Here is a 21,181-nt window from a genome sequence, read left to right as displayed (position 1 = left end):
TTTGTGTTTATTGTTGCTGTTGTTTTTTGCACTTCTAAAACTGGTTCGTTGTCTGGCGTTGTGGGCAGCCTCAAGTTTTCTAGAGACCACTTCAATAACACAGTACAACAAACCTGGCCAAGCCACACCAAGTCGAGCCAACCACTCTCGACTCAGTCTCTGCGTGTCAGACTCAGTATCTGTGGCAGCTGTAATTGTTCTGGCCACAATATGCAGCCGACTGACTCTTGGCTCTCTGACTCTGTCTCTGTCTCTGTCTGTAATTTCATATTCTTCCTGCATTCCGAAACCTTGAATCACATTTCTTGCATTTAATTGCACACATTTCCAGCAATTTTTGTTATTTCACATTTTTGTTGTTGCCTTTGCCGTGGTTGTTGTACGACAACGGCGCCGTTGAGTGGCTGCCGTTGACCGCCGTGCTGGGTCAGTTTTAATAGTCGCCAACAACAACAACTGCAACTGCAACTACATGTTCAACTCGCTGGCCTACCTTTTACTTGCTGCACGCATCGACAGTTGACGGCCTGTTTTTAATGTCAGCTAGTTAAGAGAGTGAGAGAGTGTGAGAGAGAGAGAGAGAGAGACCGCAGGCAATGAATGCGTATTTGTTTATGTACGATGGCGGCATTATTTCAATTGCTTACATTGCCGGTCACCGGTTGACCATCACATTGCTTTTACATTAAGAAATCATGTTAATTGCATTGATTAACTTTTAATAGGTCGTCGTCGCTTGGCCAATCGAATCAAAGTAAGAGTTGCGCTGTTCTAGACAGACAACGTGGCGTATGCGCAATACGATTATGTGCCTAGAGCAATTGGCACAAATCAAAAGCAAAAAAAAAAATGCCAGCCGCATGACTCAGCCACGAAACACACAGAGTTACACACCCACAAATGCATATACGTACACTGTATGTATACAGCCAATGAGGTGAAGTTCAACTATGAATTTTGGCATGAATTTTTTGCTTTTTTTTTGGGTAGGTAGAAAGAGCCGTGCCCTCAGGCCGGCACTTGAACGAAATCCCTCGTCATAATTAGCTTGAAGCGTCAGCAATAACACAAATTGGATGCTAGTTGTGAACCGACACACACACACACACACACACACCTATATATAACATACACACACGCTCTTATTTAGCTGAACTTTCAGGCAAACATTCCATTTGCAACCCCCGCCTCAAAATGCAAAACGTAATGCCGCTGATCAATTGACGAATGGTTTGGGGCACAACAATGGTAAGATTTTTTTGACGCTGACGTCGCTGTCAACGTCGCTGCCGGGCCACAAACAGTTCGCTGCCTGCATACAAAACAAGCGCGCAACTACAGTTAAAGTGACGCGACGTTTACAATTACAATTACACGCGCACACCCAGCAAAAACGAGCGAGAGCGCTAGCGAAAGGAAAACAGTGCCAGAGAGAGACATGAATAGACGAACGAGAGAGAACGAGAGATAGAGAAAGAGACGGACTAAGTGTGTGTGAGTGTTGTGCCAAAGCTGACTGCTATGAGCCTAGGCTCAGCTCAGACTGCGCTCGATACCGTTGCAGTGAACGTCGCCAGCGTCGCAGTCGGCAGCGCAGCGCGCGTCGACGGCGAACGGCGACGCCAACGTCTGTCTGGATTGTTCGCGGCTTGTGCGCGTGCGCAGCGGTATAAAAAGCTCCCGCACCAGCCACAGCCACACACAGTTCAAGTCGTCGGTCCAAGTGGTGCGCAGTCAAGTTTTGTTGTTCAAGTGCTGAACCGTTCGCCCCCCTCTCAAGATTCGGTTACGTTTCGTCGCCACAACGCTAACGCTTTAAATCGCCAAAAACACCCAACAACAACAACAACACAAATAACCGCAAAAACAATGAAGAAATTTTTAGTTGTATTTGTGGCATTATTCGGAGCCGGTATGTATTACTTGATAGTTATTTGATGATACTCAAGAGAAGCAAAGCAACGACAACAACCACAAAGACTATCGTAAAATGAAAAAAAAAACCAAAATATGAGAAGACAAAAACGTTTTTCCGCTTACGTAATCAGTGAGCTTGCAACTCTCTGAAGGACACTCGAAAAGCGCTCAACTACAACAGCAAACAGCAGCAGCAACAGCAACAGCAACATTAAGAGTAACCAAAACAACAATGTGAAAATGTGTTAAAATCGAGAGTGTTATAACATTAAGCGCTGCCTGCTTGTGCAACAAATGTGATCAACTATCACCCAGCTTGCCTGTCTGCCCCACTTTTACTTCAATAGAAGGCGGAAAAAAGGCAACATATCCAAATGCAAAGCAAAAACCATAAGCGTAATCGAGCCAGACCTCGACTGCTAGCCAGTTGTTGTGTTGTGTGCAGCAACCCGACACGTTTACTTGCATTTTTAGTGCCCCACACACAAACACACATTCATTCGTCTATCTGTATCTATATCTATATCTATGACTGTAGATGTATCTGTATCTTTTTGGCTCGTTGCGATTTCATTACCTCATCGGGCGACGCCTTTAAGAGTACAAGAAGTTACAACAGCTTCGTCTGTCTGTCTGGTTCAGCTTCGTTGCTCTCTACTTTGATTTCACAATCAAAACTTGCTGCTGTCCACTGCTGTAGCTTTTGATCTTGTAGTATTTATTTTCGATAATCCTTTAGATTTGCACACAATCCTTTTTTAACCACACATTATGACATTGACATTGAAAGGTTTCTTGCAAAAAATAAATTACCGGCTAATTGAAAGATAACAGCGAGGGTTAGGCATATGGAATTTTAAGTATGTCGCCACGCCCAATTACCCATTAATAAAAACTCGTTTCATCTGGGCCATCAAAAGTCAGTTGCCGTCATGCTGTTGACGGTTTTGTATTTCAGATTCATTTTATTTTTTCTTTGAATTTTTGGTTTTGGTTATTCAACTCGAACTCAAATCAAAGCTCAACTAGCAAACGCAAAAACAACAAAAATTTGCTAGCGCCGCTGGCTAATAGCGTGTTATGCATTTTGTTGTGTTTGGCCGCAAGGCAATTTCGCTGCTTACTTTTAATTGCCAACAATTTTAAAGTTATTAAACTTAACAACAGAGTCGACGACTGCCAGCGCATAAACATTTAATGGGCCTAAACAACGAACGAACGCACGAACGAATGCAGTGAGCATTGTCAAGTTCAAGTTGCTTGTTGTCCGTTGCCACTACTTGTATTATTATTATTGTTGCTGTCGTTTGGTACTGTTTGGCATAAATTATGCAACAGCACTTGTTCGGCTTGAATGGGAACTCAAAGGCTGGCCAAATAAGCAAACACTTGGCCCAAGTGGAGCTGGGTCCCAACAACACACACAATTGTTGCCACAAGCATGCTAATCACAGCAATAAACAATTTAAGCGTTCAAAAGATTTCCGAAAAGCGACGAAAAACACAATAAATTTCCGCATTTGGTTGCGCGTTGCGCGACTTTTTTGCTGCTGCTTCTTTCAAAATAAAAGCAAACATATAGATATATTTTCGTTTTCTGTTTTCTGTCTTTTTTGCATTGGCTGTTTAGTATGCATTGGCTGTTTAGTTGCTGCGGTTTAGTATCAAGCAGAAACAGCAACAGCAACAGCGGCAGCAAAAAGCGTAGCAAATACAAACAATATATGTCTGTGTATATTTTGCCATTTTGTTATTGCCACACCGCAACAATAACAACAGCAACAGCGACAGTGGCAGCAGCAAGTCACGCTTGAAAAGTTTTTATTTTGTGGCAACAAAATCAAATGAAATGGCCAACACATACAGCTGCGCGGCCTGCTATAGGTTGCATTAGCAGTCCAAAAATACATACAAGCACACACTCTTACATTTTGTTTAGCTGGGTATCTGTGCTGATTTATGGGGTCAGACAAGTCTGTGAATGTATTTGTGCATGTGTGTGTCTGTGTGTGTGGGAGAACAAAACACAACTCTTAAATGCGCTGACGCTTCTCGAAAGTCAATTTGCATTCCACTTTTGGTGGCAGTGGCAACGATTTTGGCGCCTGCTCAGGCTGTCGTCGATGCGGTAAATTTGAAAATAAATCTATAACTTTTACGTCGGCTCATTGCTAAGGCATTTCAGCTAAACGGATTTATTGCTCAATGTGACGCGTCAAAAACTATTGAGGATTCAGCACGATGACGCACAACAACCAAACAACAGTGATAGTAATAGTAACAGCAACAACCAACAACCAAGAATAGGCAAACAATTCAAACGCAGATTAACCTACATACGTTGCATGCCGTCAGCAATGTGGGTAAATATTTAAATATCATTACGGTTTGGTTCTTCAGGGGTTGGCTAGCTGGCAAGCTATAAATGCGAATGCGAGCCACAATATGGAAAAACTGTTTTTGGAAAAGACCAAGACAGCAACAACATTTAGCGGAAATGCTGCTAAAGAGTTGGTATTGTTGTTGGTGCTGTGTAAATACCAATTCTATATGGCAAAGAGGCTATAGTCGAAGCCAAAAGTAAAATGAAATGGAATGAAATGAAACGTGCTTAAATGTCAGCAATTTTCTTGATTTATATGGCCGGGCGATGTCTTGGCTTTAGTACAGACATACCAACAATGGCAACAACTACAACAACTTCTGCAACAATAACAACAAAATTTGCCACAGGCAAATGATAGATAGTTACAAGTGCCACAGACACCTATTGTGAGTTGGCTTTGTCTAGCAAAAAAAGAAACGAAGAAAAAGCACTGTGATTGCAGCGCTTGCTGCTAACGATTATGAGCCTGAAAACAGAGCTCGCCACTGTAGATAGTTCTTAGATGGATAGATAGTCTAGCAAAGAAGTCCTAGCAGTTGACTCAAGTGTGTGTTTGTGCCTGTTTTTCATTGGAATTGAAAGCCCTTTTACGAGAAAGAGAGTGAGAGAGAGAGTGTAAGCACTTCTAGTCCGGGGTTCAATGCGCTCGTTGTGCTGTTGATATTCAAATTTATGACTCACTGTATCGCAGGCTGCATGACATGAAATGCAAATTTGCCATTATTTGTCATGATAGTATTTTTGCAGACACGTACATAGCTAAAAGAGACATGATATGGATATGGATATGGATCCTAGAAAGGAGACAGCATTGATGAATGATCAAGTAGTGCATATACTTAACATATCAATTACATATCACAGACATCGATACAAATTATGCTATTAAAATGTGCACCAGAGCAGCTTTTACTCTCTGGACAATTTGGAATTAATTGGCTGCAGTTTAATAAGCGCTCCGCCATGCGAACGAATATCACATATCATTTTGCATTGTTGTAAATAAATAATGCAACTGCAAATTGTTGTTCAAGTTAAATTATTAATTTATTTTTTATTTGCATCTTGACAATGTCTGTCATTTAGGTGCAACATAAATTAATTCATTTTCTCCTCGTTTTTTGCTCCTTTGCTGCGTTATGAGTCGCTTTATCAACTTTATAATTAGTGTGCGTGTGTGTGTGTGTGTGCGCGTATACAGTTTTGGTTAATTAAATGATTATGTTAATGGACGACCGGATGAACAGCAGTAGATAAACAGCAACAACAACAACAACATGAAGCTGAGTAGCAACGATGCTCATTCAACCGACAAGACCAATACAATTGGCGGTTTTACTGTTAAAATGTCAATAAAAATTTATTATTTAAATACACACACACACACGCATAAATACATATTTCCACAATCACAGACACCAAGTGTATTGTTTACGCAATGTGGCAGCAAACGTTAAAAAACGTAATTAAGCGCGCAAAATTGATAGATAAAACAATTATTGCAAACAGCAAATTAAACAACATGCAACATGCAACATGCGGCAATCTGTCTAACTATAGTTGTTAATTTATGAGATTGACCATTTGACATGCGAATGCGACACAAAGCAAAAAAAAAAATCTGAGATACTAATAGATAGATCAAGGTGCGCCGGCCGGAACTGTGGCCAACACAGTCAACACTTGCGAAACATTCTCAGCTCAATCTCTGAGTGGGTTAGTAAGTAGTTTTCCCGCATGGTTTCTGGTTCAACCGGTTTCTAGAAATCACAAATACACTTCTAGTCGCTGTGTTATGTCTTTCGCTTTCATTTAGCGGCCCGCTTCTAGAACAGAATAATTAACAGTTAAAATATTCGAGATATTTGCGAATGACATCAGTTTGTTCCAAGGTTGTTTATTATGATTGTCAATTCAAGGAAATAGTCTCTTAACTAATTCAGATCACACGCTCGCTAATCGTGTGTAATATTGATCATTTTTAGTTTCTATTCGAATGGCGGAATTTATTGCGTATACGCCCCGTGTAGCTAGCGGTCAGTGGCAAACTGCAAACTTCTGCTGAGAGGTAATTGTTTAGTTAACATGTGGTATTTACAGTGCGCGACAAAATACTCACACACTCACACACAAACAGAGACATACTTATGTACATAACTTAATGTAATCATCACTGTGGGCATCGACTGCAACAGCACAAGCAAACTATGTACGCTACATATGTAAGCGCATTAGTGCTGCGGTCTGCTGCGGCTGCCAGAGTTGCCAGCCGCTGGCAATACATATTCCCATACTAATACCCTTTTAGACTCACATTCCCATTCACATTCCCATTCTCATTTCCACTCGCATTGCGCTTTTTTGCGCCGTTGCTTCAGTTGCTGCAACAACAAACTAAATTATTATAACTGTTGGCTTCTGCACTCACAGAGTTCGTTTTGTTTGTTAGTTGTTAAATGTTGTGGCTACGAATATGTGTGTGTGTTCAGCTTCTAAGTGCACATGAAAGTGCATGTTTGAAATGTTTATTAGCTGACGCACCTGAGCTTTGCAGCTGAAGCAGCTGCTGCTAACAATACCAAAGATTAACTATTAAAGCGACTAAAAGCTGTACTGATAATGAGATGCATTATAATTTGTGCAAATTGCAAAACAATTCAATTCGAAAAATACCAAAAATCTGAAAAACGATGCGTAATAAACAGTAAACAAATGAACACAAAACAATACCAAATATGGAGGAGCAAAAATATGTTGCCATTTTATTACATTCAATTGACTAAAATAGCTTTCAAACTGGCTCGACGAACGAAAGCCAAAATAATATTGTGTGTGGCAAATTATAGCAAAATATTATATATATGTAAAAAATTATTATGAACTTGTTTACATATTCGTACTCGGTATAACGAGCGTGCGTCTCTATAAATAAATTCCATATAAAAACAAAGTTTTTAATTAAATTCTGCAAATTATTTCATAAACGCCGAACAGTTTGGATTTTCCTGTTCTCTGCATAACATACTCATTTTTGATATTTGATTAGTTTGCACAACATGAAAATTACATGTTGTTTATGCCCAGATTCTTTAGTACACATACATATATATTTTTTTATTTTCCATTATAAATTTTTTTTTGCACCGATGTTGTGGCTGGCAATGATGCGCGCTTAGAAGGCTGATAGGAATGGTAGAAATGGCAGAATTACAGCAATGCAGCTCACTTTTGATTGAGCATTTGAAGTGTGACCGCAGTTTTGCGGCTTTGCAATTAGATTATCACACACACAGATAGAGCGGGATTGGGGCAGGTCGAAATCGGGGTAGGAAACTCTGTATTTTGTATTTGTTCATTTCAACAGGTGGCGCTGCTGACATTTGATTTCGATTTCAAATGAAACAAAATTAAACGAAATTAAATAAAACGCATTGCATCCCAGTAAAATACCGCATTAGTTAGGTGTATAAATGCAATTTAGTTCGTTACGCTTTGTGGTTGCTCTCAGCCCCCCGCTTCTCCGCACTTTGAAAAGGGGACATCTGCTCTGAAGCGAGAGAGAGAGAGGTAGCTATAAGTCCTTGGTGGCGCGTTTCAGGTGCTTCAACTCTGCCACAGGGTTCGGCTTCAGCAGCGGTGTAGATGTCGATATCGTTGGCTGTGGCTGTGGCGGGCGGTGACGGTGTAATTTCATCGCCCAAAAAAAAAACAGAAAAACAAAAAACAAAAGCTGTGCAAAAAGTAAATGCAGTTGGCCCTGAGCTGTCAACACTCAAAAGTACATACACATATATATGGTATATTCGTGGGTATCTTGTGAATCTCAGGTCTCTCTTGAGCTGTCTGTTGAAAGTTACCAGCCAACAAGATTTATTGGCAGCCATCGTCTCAGACATTGCGACTTTTTAAAGTGAATGCCTTTTGGCCAAGATGACAAATCGTTGTACACCATACAACATGTATCGAAGTAAAGAAGTACCCCCGGAAAAAAACTCGTAAATTGTATATTGAAATGCCATATGTATTGTGATGTTTGTATTCATTAAACAAACAGCCGCCCGTTGGCAATTGTTTGTGCCACGCAATTGCAACACGGCTTCGGCACTGTTACTATTTGCCTGTTTGAGTTTGAGTTATGCTCATTGGCACTGTGGGGCTTATTATGTGCCGCATTTCGCACATTTTTAGCCGCAACCCAACAACTGGGGGGCGATTTGGGTGCCCATAAATGATGCACAATTAGATCAACACATGCGTTGCAATTAATTGGAAAGTGCATTGTGATGTATGAGCGAGTGTACTGTTGTGAATTTACTCATGTGGCCAATTTGCATTTACAGCCGTGGCCCAACAGAGCTTCAAGTGCCCCGATGACTTCGGTTTCTATCCACACGAGACGTCCTGTGACAAATATTGGAAGTGCGATAATGGCGTCTCCGAGCTGAAGACCTGCGGCAATGGTCTTGCCTTTGATGCTACGGACTCGAAATTCCTCACCGAAAACTGTGACTATCTGCACAACGTTGATTGCGGTGAACGCACAGAGTTGGGTAAGTTTCGTCTATAAATGCCACACGGTGCAAATAGCTAATTGGGAAATTCATATAACAGAGGCACCAATTGCCACGCCACACTGCGCTCGTCTGTACGGCATCTTCCCCGATGAGAACAAATGCGATGTGTTCTGGAACTGCTGGAACGGTGAACCATCCAGATATCAGTGCTCGCCCGGTCTTGCCTACGATCGTGATGCTCGCGTCTGCATGTGGGCCGATCAGGTGCCAGAGTGCAAGAACGAAGGTGAGTTTCACGCCAACTAACTCTACTCTCACTCCAACTAATTCGCAATGGCTTTGCAGAGGTTGCTAATGGCTTTGCCTGCCCTGCTGCTGGTGAGCTGGCAAATGCTGGTTCCTTCTCGCGTCACGCTCACCCCGAGGATTGCCGCAAGTACTACATCTGCTTGGAGGGTGTTGCCCGCGAGTATGGTTGCCCCATTGGTACTGTCTTCAAGATTGGCGACAGTGACGGCACTGGCAACTGCGAGGATCCCGAGGATGTTCCCGGCTGGTAAGTTTTCACTGTTATATTTAAAAAATTTTTGTTTGCACTTTGTTTTTTGCTTTGATTGCTTGAAACCGCTGATTTGAGTTTGAGTTATTGCCATGCTTGCACACCACAAAACTGAACACAGAGCTCAGAAAAACGAGAACAGTAGCATTTATATGTTTTGGTAGCATTGTAAGAGACCCTTCTTCTACTCTGTATATGTGTAGCAACAATCATCAATCATCACTGGCACTGTCTAAATTCTTTGCACACTTTTCACACACTTCAATCTATTCACGACAAATAAAACAAACAGCACACATTTACATACATATCTCTTGGCCTATTCTCACATTTCTCTTTACCTCGTCCCTTTACAATTACAGCGAAGACTACTATGGTGATCTGGATCTGAAGAGCATCCGCAAAAGCGAGCTTCTAGCTGGATTGAACACTGAAGGTCGCACCAAGAGCGCGCCCAAAACCAAAGCTGCCACCTCATAAACATATAATAACAACAATTACTAAACAGCAACAAAAAAATACTATAACAAGATTGAGATGAAAACCAACAACAACAACAACATCAACAACAACTACAACAAAACTCAACAATAATATCAACTCAATTCCTTTGCCCAACTTTCCTACTCTCACATCACAAAGTCACCTAACAAGAATACTCAGCCAGCCTCAAATCAACAAAATCAAATCTAAATCATATTCTATTTTAATGCCCTGCAACTTTTCGTATTTCTATTATTTCTATGAGTCAAATTGTTGATATGAATCTCTTGGTTTCTGTTTTCCAAATTGCAAAAATCTAAAGACCATGTTTAATTCAGGGCCAAATACGATTTCAAAAATAAGAAAAAGAATGTAATTATTTGTGCGAAAAAACAGAAAAGAACATCGAGGAGAGAGAAAAAATCTTTCGAAAAAGAAGCGTAAAATTGAGAGATTTTTTACATTTAAGTGATCTTTGTTTATAAGCTTATAATTTTATTTTATACATAAAAAACAAAAAATATACACAAAAACCTAAAAAAAAAAGCAATACTCATTTATTTGATAGGAAATATGTAGATTCCTGAACTATTTTTTCTTTATTCTATCTTCCACGAAGCTAACACTAAATGCTTTCAATCGTTATTGCCATTTCAACATCATTATTATCACTAAAATGTCTTGAACCGAAAGTAAAAGCAAACATCACCTAGGAAAAGTTGAGCCAAGTCGACGATTTAAAGCTCTATTTATGCAACTAAATGTCAAACAATTTTTGGGGCTTCACGGCTGGCAAAAGTACGCGCAGAAAATAGCAAACTCGTAAACACTCGTAAATTATTTATAAATTTGCCATTGGGGGTTTTTCGAGAGTGGGAGCATTACTGAGAATCGGAATGGGAGGAGTAAGGAGGGAGGTGGAAGGAGATAGAAGAAAGAGAGAGAAGTGTGCTCTTGTGCTACTTCTTGGCTCTGACTTTTTGTCTGAAGTCGTAGAGTCTGTAAATAATAAGTAAACAGAAAACTTTGCGACGCCAGCCATATTTGTCGCAAATGAAAAGTTGGCAGCCTTTTCGACCGCCCGGGAAGTCTTTGCCAATGTTGTCGACGTCGTTGACATCTTTTGAAATGCACAAGAACTTTGTTAATTATTCATTAGATTCTATAAACAAAAACGCGATACAAAAACTTTAAATGAATTTTCAAATTATCAACACAATTGCAGGCAGAACCAAGAACTGCACAAACACATGTACGTGTGCACACACATACATATGAATGAAAGATGGTTGTAGCACGTGGGCAGTGGTACCTTGATAATGGTAGCAGCCAAGCACTATATAGAGGAAGAGAAGGGCAGAATGTGGTCTGATGTCGCTACATCATAAAAGCCGACAAACTTAACTTTTCCTAGTTGCGCGTTGACTTTTCTATGTGCCGCTGCTGTGTGTGTGTGTAAGCGTGTGTGTATAGTATGTGGATACCCACACACCCACATTTTTGAAAAAGTTTTAAAACTAATTAAATAAAAATTATAAAGCTATACAAACTCAAGGCGCAGGCGTTGCACAAGTTGCCTAAGCGTCGAAAGGACATTTCCAGCTACGCTATGTAAGCTGTAACTGTATGTGTGTGTGTGCAGTTCCTCAGTCTATGTCTATGTGTTGGTTTGGTTAAGCTTTTGCTGGCAAATGCATGAAAAGCCGCACAAAGCAAAGGGCTACAACATTTTGGAAAATTAGCACAAAGTGGTCGGCATGCACATAATTCGTACTTGGCGCTCTTGGCTGCTTGTTGCTGTTGGTCTACTTAGACTGCGGTAACAAAAACAGTTTATGTACACACAGCAATAGAACGAGAGAGAGAGAGAGAGAGAAAGCGAAAGGGAAAGAGAGAGCATGATGTAAATCCTGGCAACAACCAGAGTAAACCGCTCTCTGTCATCTTTTGCTTTCACCTGTTTTGCTGCTGGTGATGTTGCTGCTACTGCTGCTTCTGCGTTTGCTGTGAGTGAGCAATCTCCAATTAAAAGTTGCTGCAAGCATCTGCAGTTGCAGCGAGTACTTTGGCCCCGTCAACTATGCAAGGAGCTGAGACGGAGGAAACTGAGGTTAGCAGATTTGATCAGAGCTAAGAATGTGAAGAGAGAGAAAGAGCGCAAACCCCAAAGCACATAAAAGTGTTTTATAAACAAAAATGATTAAACAAAGTTATACAACTGTCCATTCAACTTGCCCACTTCCCCCCTCACCAAGACTCTCACTCTGACCCCGATGCAGTAGTAGCAACAATAACTGTTTGGAATAAAGATGGAAGCAGCAATGTCCTGAGGTCGACCAGGACGGTTGTTGCTGTTGCTATTGCTGCTGCTGTTGATGGATAATAACCACGCTGAGAGCTGCTAGCTGGCTATGAAAATCCTTTTAACGTTTTGACTCTAATTAATTTTAATGATATAAACGCAGCGAGCAGAACGCAGAGCAGTAAACTAAAAGCTGTAGACTACTTACGCGTCGCGTAAATATAAAACACATCATATTGTATATCTATCATACAGAGCAAGATTATATTCAGCTTCTCTGTTACCAGTTGCACAAAAACAACAACAACAACAATATCGAGAATAATTTCTTTTCATATTTCGTATCTTACATGCCACACATTGACTCAATGCCTTGTCATTGGGTTTTTGGCCAATTCCATTTAATTTAATTTAATAGCCTTGCGCTTTTTGTCATTTGCTGGCCTTGCCTGGCAGACCACATCGCGCATTTTGTATGAAGCTCTACAAACATACGAGTATGTCCTGCTGCTGCTGCTGCTACAGCTGCCTGACAGCACGTCCACATCCTTGTCCTTATGTCCTGCTCTGCTGCTGCTTTAAAGGCAATTTGCTGTTGCCCCGCATACGCTATGTGTGTGTGTCAGTTGTGGCCCTAGCTGTTGATATTGTTGCCACTGCGGGATGCCAGGAAACAAAGAGCAGATTCTTTTAATCCTTGATGTCCTGTTGCCTTTCGCTTGCTATTCTATTCAGCCAGTCAGCTAGCCATTGCGCAAAATGCTTGTGTGGTAGTCGCCCTTTCATTAGCCCTCGCCCCACACTCCTTCTCCTCTAACAAGTTTTTAACGAAATTATTTTTAATTATGGTTTTCATAAAAATTTTCTTCTTTTGTTGATTTAGTAGCCCGCAAAGCGCAACATAGCAGAATAAAAATAGCAATCAGTATTGGGTAGCATTCCGGGTAGAAAAGTCGCACAAAAGGATCTCCTAAACAGATTGTCCTTTACGTAATTTAGACTTGATTACGAAAATGTTGTAACTATTTTGTTAGAGCTTCCTCTTTTTGTTAGACAAAACATACACAACTCAAACCCAGAGAAACACGCACGTGTCAAGCAAACCGCAAGCAAAGACAAGCAAAATGCAAAACAAAATGAAAAAAGAATTTAATTAAGTAAATCAAAGTAAATTCAAAGTAAAAATCGGTACGCTTTGTTAACATTACGTATACGTAGAAAAAAACACCGAAAAAAATGAACATTTATTTTTATGCATGTATTTTTTAATATCTTGTATTTCTCGTTTATAGCGAGGATTACTATGGCGATGTAGACCTCAAAGCTTTAAAAAAAACTGGGCTTTTAACAACACAAAACCAGCATACAAAAGCCATGGCAGTTGGGATTGAACACAGTCCTGAACGCATGGAGCGCGCCGATGACGACGCCGATGAGAGAGAAAGAGAGCAAAGAGCAAAGAGCGAGAAGCTGAAGCTGAAAGCAGATACAGCCGCCATGCCAGCGGGTTGAAAAGGCTTGCCAACACACAAAAAAACACACACACACACACAGCGTTAAATATGCAACAAAGAATATTAAGAAATACTCGTATATTGTTTAACAGTTGACTTTAAAGACTGAACAAAAGATAGATACAGTGAAAAGAAAGAGAAGCCCTTCAAACATGCCGAAACGAAAACCTTCAACTAACATAAAAATGAAATCAAAGTTTAACAGCCAAAATAGAATGAGTTACCAAGACAATAGACCTTAAAGCATACACATAACATATTATCAATGAAAATTCCCTTTAATTATGTAAAATAAGTGGAAACCACAAGCCCTATCCACTCGCAAAATATATTTTAAACTGGCTGTTGACAGCCGAATAGGTATTTGGCTTCGTTAGCATTTACAGAAGCCTCCGCCCCTCCCCCGAAGTCGTTCATGATATAGACCAAATTCAAAGCAGTCAGATTTAACTTATTAACCAAATGCTGAATAAAAAATAAATACATACACAAGCAAGAACATAAACAGCAATAAATACAAGTATATGTAATGTAATTGTAAATAAATGAAATATACGTTTTAAGTTTAATAAAATATAAATACAACTGAAAAGCAATTAAATTCAATTCTTCCAGCTAAATAGAATTAAAGTGCAATCGAATATTGTCAAAAAAGCCCTTAGAAAACATTTGCATTGTTATTGGACAAAACAATGCAACAATGCATGGAGTAGTGCATGAGCATAAAACAAATATTTTAATCAGTCGAGCAACTTACTTATACTACTGCAGCTGCTAGGCTTAAGGCTCACAGGTTTTGGGATTGTCAAAGACTATGTAGGTCCACATTTTATAGCCAACCCCCAACTTTTATGCACAATTTACTGTGAGCAGTGAGAACAAACAGAGCAAACCACAACACAACAGAACAGAACAGAACACAATACAGCACTGCACTGCACTGTTCGGTTCGGTTCTGTTCTAAGGCAACACGCATACGCACTGTTTGCCCAACAAATAGCAGCAAAATGCCCTAAACCAAAAAAACAAGTAAATAAACAAAGTATACCAAAATCTATGTACACATACTCACGCGTACACACAAATTGATAATTATTGAAAGAAGAGAAACAGCAGTGACCTCTTGCATCCTCAGCATCTGGTTTCGTTTCAAACGCACACACGCATATGCACACATACAGACACTGCAAAATTGTAACGATGCACAAGTGTAACATTAGCCTACGAAAAGATTGAAAAGCAGCAGACGATGCCAACAGCGACGACATCGAGTAAATGTTGCATGCAGCACGAGCGTACAACAATGCAGCCTCTGCTATGTTATCTATGCTTTTGCGTGTGTGAGTTTTGTGTCTGTGTTTGAGTGTGTGTGCATACTTATACACAAAAGAGACATGCTGTTGCATGTTAATTGAAATCAATAAGTGAAGCAGCCCGGGGGAGGGAGAAGAGGAAGGAGTGGCAAACCAACGACTCGCCTAGGACACACACACACACAGACATTAGTGTGTTGTGTCCCTTCGATGTGTGTGACAGTGGCTATAATGGCAGCCAGACAGCAGCAGGAGCAACATCACAATGGTTAGTTATCGAAGTGAATGTGGTAAAGTAAATTATTTGCACAACGGCTAATGACAACAGCAACAGCAAATACAACAACAACAACAATAGGAGCAGCAGCAGCAGCCAATGGCAAGTGAAAAACCTAGAGCAATAAAGGCCTTTGGTCAACACACTCGCATACGCATATCCTTTTCCATCGTGGTCCGTATTTATTATTTTGACAGGCGACAGTTTCTTACAATTTTCCTATCGCCAGCTGTGGTACAGACTTACTTTACTCGTACACATACTATATACTTGACTTGACCTGGCCAAATGTAAATTATTCATTGTTATTTTTAGAAATTTTTACCTAAAACTAACTTGGCCTGGCCCTGGCAACAACACACCAAACGAAACACTAGCAATTACCGTGGCTCTGGCTTCGTTTCTCGTTTCTCGAACGGCAGCAACATCAAAGGCTACAGCAAGTGCCGCAATGCAGTCGCATGTAGTTGCTACTGCAAATGGCTCGTGTAACGTGCAAAAACTGCAATTGCAACAACAACAACAACAACAACAGCAACACACACTCGGAAGCTAAAGGAAATTATGCTTGCAATAACATTTACATGCTTGGACGAGTGTGTGTCGGTGTGTCTGTCTGTGTGTGCCAAATTTATACACCAATTGCCAGCAGCAGGGTCAAATTTTCATTTCAGCACAATGTGCGGCATTTTAGCATCAAAAGCAAACAACAAGCGAGGAAAAAAGATTGCAGATAGCAATCACTTTAATAGGTTTCATAGATTTAATTGATATTCATTTATGCTATGATATACTATATTTATTTATGCTGTTAGTTGATTTAGCTGTTGTGGGGATTAAAGCTGAAGGCTTTGCTTATCATTGCTTCGTCAGGCAGGCAAGTGATTCGAAGACACTTGAGAGTGATGACGCCTCTTTGCAATAAAAATTGGCCTCTGCTTGGCCATTGTTAAAGGAGGCCACTAATGCGCTGCAATTGGCAAGAGCCTTGCGTATACATAAGTGGCACGAGCAGCAGCTGTAAAAAGAGAGCAAAAAAAAAAAACTTGTATTCAACTTGCATGGCTGCTGCTGGGTACTGCTGAATGCTGTCAGCTTTGGCCAAATGCAATGACAATGTTCAGTACTCAGTACTCGGTATTCAGTGTTCGGTGTTCAGTGCTCAGCGTTGGCTGTTCGATGTGCAGCAATAGCAGCAGCAATGACAAAGCGCGGCCAGTCATTGCTTATTTTTATTTGCTTGGCCAGGACTAATGCCCAACACCAGAAGCAGCAGCAGCAGCAGATGATTCAAGTACCAATGCACTCTAACGCCCTTATCCCTTATCCTTGTAACGACTTTGCTCCGGCTCGGTCGCTACTGACGTTGCTGCTGCTGCTGCGCTTTTGCGGTTGACCGCATTTACTGCGAAAAGAAAAAATCTGTTGCTGCCAAAGTACGTCCACTCTCCGAGCTGCTGTCCTGCCAGCTATTGGCCATTGGCTGTTCACTGTTGCCTGCTGGCTGCTTGCCGGTGCTGCTCTTGACCGAGTGGAGCTATAAATATCTGCGATAGCGAAATGCAATTACGTGGCAACAATGAATACAGCAGCAGCGATTGCTCGCTTGGTCGCCGTTTTTAGTCTCCTTCTCATTCCCGATGCCCGTTGCCCGACGCTCGATTCCCAGTTCCCTACCAGTAGTAGTAACTGGCCCACATCCGGCAATTGACAATGATGATGTGTACGTAGTTTTTTGTCTTCGCTGCCCCAAAGATCGAGGACAGTCGCAGTGGCCAACTCTGAGTACTCGGAGTACAGTGGCATTTCTCAGCTATACAACATTGCTGCATTGTTCAACAACAGCATCTCAAGCAACGCTGTTTCGCGGCAGCTACTCTATTGGCTACATTTTGGTAAATTTATGTGCTTCTTATAGAGAGTTCAATGGTAACCATCATAAAATATTGAAAATGACAAGTGGGGCCTTAGTTGGGGGAATGTGAAATGGATAATGACAAAAGCGGGAATTCAAGATGCCAAGACGAAAGAATAAACGCAGACACATTCCACAGTTCGTTGTACAAATTAATAGCAGCATAAAGGGATCAAAGATTGCATAAAACTTTTGGTTTTTGGTGTTAATCAGATATGCTAATAATGCTTAAAGATATATATTTATCGTACAAAGATTAAAATCATCGAGTGTAGTTATTTTAATCGACCTAGGGGGAGTTAATATCGTATATTAGATCTAGAGAATGTGCAAAGCGTAGCGCACAAGGGCAAACAATGGCGCACAAAGTAATTGCCAATGGAATCGCCTGTCCTCCCTTTTTTCTTCACTTGCTGGCAAATAACAAAAGTCTGTTGGCATTTCCACGCTTTGCTATTAACTCAGCGCATACCAAAAATAGTATATAAGCTCCCAGCGTGGACACATTCCATTTGGGGCAGACTCAAACCCCATCCACATCGAAACTATGACCATAAAAAGGCAATTTTTCTAGTTGTCAACGGCAATAACGCGGCTTAAATTACGGGTCCAGCTAACGGATGCCGATTGGTTGACAGTTAACACCCCAGGAGCATAATTACAACTCGGTCCTCCACTCGCCAGTCGAAGCAATTCTAAGTCATTTGAAAACAATTTTGATTATATTTTTTCCAAACGATTTCACAAATCCGTTTTATGTTAAAACCTACAAGCACAGAAGAAGAAAAAAACGAGAAATGAAAATGCGATTTTGCGTATGGGTAGTTAACAACATGCCCCATAATAATAACATACATTTGCCCAATTCCTCCAAATCTCCCACTGCTGCTGCTCGACTCTCCCGCCCAGTGCCCGACGAAATGTTTGCTGTAAACGACCTTAAAAAACCGAAGGCATCAGCAACGGAGAGGCGGGCGAAGGGAAAAACAAACAAAACTGCCTGCACATACATACATAGTATAAAATCAGAAGCTGCTTCTATTGTCGGTTGTCGTTGCTGTTGTTGTTTTTGTTGTTGCTGTTGCTGCTGAAGCAAATTGCAAATAACAAGCAAAAGTTCACAGGATCGAGCAAAAAATGTGCGTAGCATTAGCCGTAGTCGACTTGATTTTGATCGCTTCAATGAACATTAATACACTGCCAGAACAGGCAGCCAGGCAGTACGGCAGTCAGCCAGGCAGGCAGGCAGGCAGTCAGAGGGGAAAGGGGCAGGGGTAATGGAGCGATGGCCGGGGCAAGCTGCTTAAGTAGATGCCTGTTTACATGCATATTTGTATTTAACTTTGGCAGAAATAACAGCAACAAGAACAAGCACAACAAAAACAACAACAACAACAACACTACAACTACAGAGCGCAACCTTGCATAGTTAGTCTGGCCATACAGGCTGCCATTTTAATATGCCCTGGGGCAACATTCGAATCGCAGGGTCGATACAACTTACATGCAACACGAATAAAGCAATAAATTCATATTAAGTATACGCAGTGCAGAACAATTTAATATCCGTAAAAGTTCAATAAAATATTGTAATGATTTGCAAACTATTGAGTATCTCGTAGTCGTGCACTCCCCGTAATTGTTGCATTGTTTCGTGTTTTGGTTTTTTATTTTGGTTCTGCCTTTGCCTCTCGTTTGCCTGGTAAATGAAGCCTACTTATAGGGGATCTTAAATTGGCAGTGTGTAAACACTATGTGCGTATGTTCGTCTCTGCCTGGGTGGGTGATTCTGTGTCTGTGTGTGTGTGTGTGTTTCGGCTACTATATACGGCGCTTATTTCCGGCGTGGCATATCTCGTTTTAGATGCGTGCCACGGCAATCTCTTTGTGGTACTGTTGTATTTTGGGCTACGCGTTTCGCGTTTTCCTGTCATAAATGTTGCTGAACCTTTGTTATGTTTCCGTTTTACTTTTATTTTAATAATTCATATAGCATTTATGGCATGCACACAGATACTTTTATTTATACCCTCCGCCCACTCACTCACCAACAACCTGTTCCGGCGTCAGCACCTGTAACTGCCTCCTTTTCCTCGCCTCTCTTCGCCGCCCTCTTTACTCACTCTCTACCCATTGTGCACATCATAAATCTCATTTTTCCGCTTCCGTTGGCTGTCCATTTGCCCATCGCCTTCTCGTCTCTCGTTATCCTTCAAATCCAAAAAAAAAGAAAAAAATTCGAAATTCATTTTAATTAAATAGCTGTTATTGTAATACAGATATGATGCACCTTCATTGGCATTTTATTATTGCGCTGGATATTGGCAACAAGTGCAAAGCGGTTGCCAAATTAACTCCTCATCCGTTAAAGCATTTTCAAATTACACAAGTCCCACTCACAAAAAGTCCCACACTTGATTTCCTCTCTCAACTCTTATACGCAACAGCGCTTCCATTCAGCGCACTGCTAAAGAGTAAATTTCCCTCAAGCGTGACTCGCATTGGAATTGCGAGTGCTCAACTCTCGCCATCTGCCGCTCTCGGCAATGTTTGTGTGGTACTTTTACTCTTAGTAGTGGGATTACAAAACGTTGTTGTTGCTTTGCCCGCTGGCATCGTTTGTGGCCTACAATTGTTTGAGATTTTGACTTTTTAGTGAGTGGGAATTTTCACAACGCCCCCGACAAATGGGTCGTCGGGCAGCAGCCAGGTGTGTCGCAGCCCCAACACACTGCCTGGGATTTTAAAATATCTTGGCGCTCATTACGACGGCACTCACACTCACACAGACACACGCAAAAGCGAATAGAGCTGGCCACAAAGCTGCCAGCTGATAGGCGGAGGCAGCTAAACGATGCCATTTCCGCTAACTGCTCAATGGAATGTGCGCACACACACACACACACAGACCTCTCAAACCAAATATGCGTTATAAAAGCAGAATAATAGTTTAAAAATAATAATTGTTTGACTGTTGAAGAAACAATTAAGCATAGCGTTTATTTACTTAGAGCGTCGCATTCCTTTTGCCCTCAACCCCGTGTTATTTATATATATTGTATATAATTATTGCTTATCGATTGAAAAACACTTTTTAGTTCATCCATTAAATCGCAAATAATAGAGGGTATCTCGCTGGGTACAATTTATCATTCATGGCTGTCATATTTAGCGGTATTTGCATTTTTTAATTGGCCCTATTTGCTTTTAAACATGACCGATGTGTAATGATGGTCATGTCTATTTTTGGATTTGATTTTTACTTTGTTGTATATATGTATTCATACTTAGCGACCTTTGGGCGCCCAGCAGATGACAAGTGGATTCGTGGACAGGTGGCACATCGAACAAACGGTCAGAGGAGAAGAACACAATCCCGAACAATTCAAGCGCAACAAAAGAGCAATACAATAAATGATAGGCGCAAGCGATGGTGATGGTAGTATAGGAACAAGAACAAAAAGTTATGACACACCTACAGCATTTAATCTGAGGGCGACGTCAACTGCTGCAAAAGCAGGAAGCAGCAGCAGCAGGAGCAGAAGCAGAAGCAGGAGTCGTCGAGTCCAGTGAGTGATAACCATCAATCAAGCCTGTTGGCTGAAAGGGAGGCGTTACTCGTTGGACGCTGGCTTTTGCCTAAGACCAGACATGACATGGAGTTCATTTCAATCATTAGCGTGCCGAGTCGAGTCGAGTCGAGTTGGGCAGCCCCTGTTGATGCTGTCAAATTAATAAAGAGCCCACGGGCAGCATGCGAATACGGGAATGGGGACTCGAGGCATTGTGACAATGGCAGGATTCGCAGTGCTCCCATGTGCCACAGCCCATGCACTTTGGAGCAGCGCAGCGCAATGTTGCTCATAACGCCCATAAAAAATTTGTCATCATTAGCCGACGACGGCCAGTTGACGGAATGAAAGTGGGGGCGGATGGCCATCGTGTGTCATTGAACAAAGGAGCGAACTTATCACCGTAGGTATGTCTAAAATGTGTGTGTG

At 41.2% G+C, this 21,181-nt stretch overlaps 1 protein-coding gene across 2 annotated transcripts; it reads left to right on the top strand.

The window, feature by feature from the left end:
- Window positions 1–1,686: 1,686 nt before the first annotated feature.
- Window positions 1,687–14,214, top strand: LOC132784805 (protein obstructor-E). 2 transcript variants are annotated; one of them, XM_060790664.1, is made up of 5 exons: window positions 1,687–1,912; window positions 8,644–8,853; window positions 8,915–9,103; window positions 9,163–9,373; window positions 13,454–14,214. In XM_060790664.1, the coding sequence occupies exons 1-5, from the start codon at window positions 1,870–1,872 to the stop codon at window positions 13,671–13,673; spliced, it is 873 nt and encodes a 290-aa protein (XP_060646647.1). In that variant the 5' UTR covers window positions 1,687–1,869; the 3' UTR covers window positions 13,674–14,214. The 2 variants fall into 2 exon arrangements, with proteins under 2 accessions (XP_060646647.1, XP_060646648.1); XM_060790665.1 differs by lacking the exon at window positions 13,454–14,214 and adding an exon at window positions 9,739–10,389 and having other exon boundaries at window positions 1,690–1,912.
- The last annotated feature ends 6,967 nt before the right edge of the window (window positions 14,215–21,181 follow it).

Source organism: Drosophila nasuta, chromosome 2R (assembly GCF_023558535.2).
Source record: "Drosophila nasuta strain 15112-1781.00 chromosome 2R, ASM2355853v1, whole genome shotgun sequence".
In the NCBI taxonomy this organism is placed as follows: Eukaryota; Metazoa; Arthropoda; class Insecta; order Diptera; family Drosophilidae; genus Drosophila; species Drosophila nasuta.
Note: the sequence above shows the minus strand (reverse complement) of the source record. Positions and strands in the feature narration are given on the sequence as shown.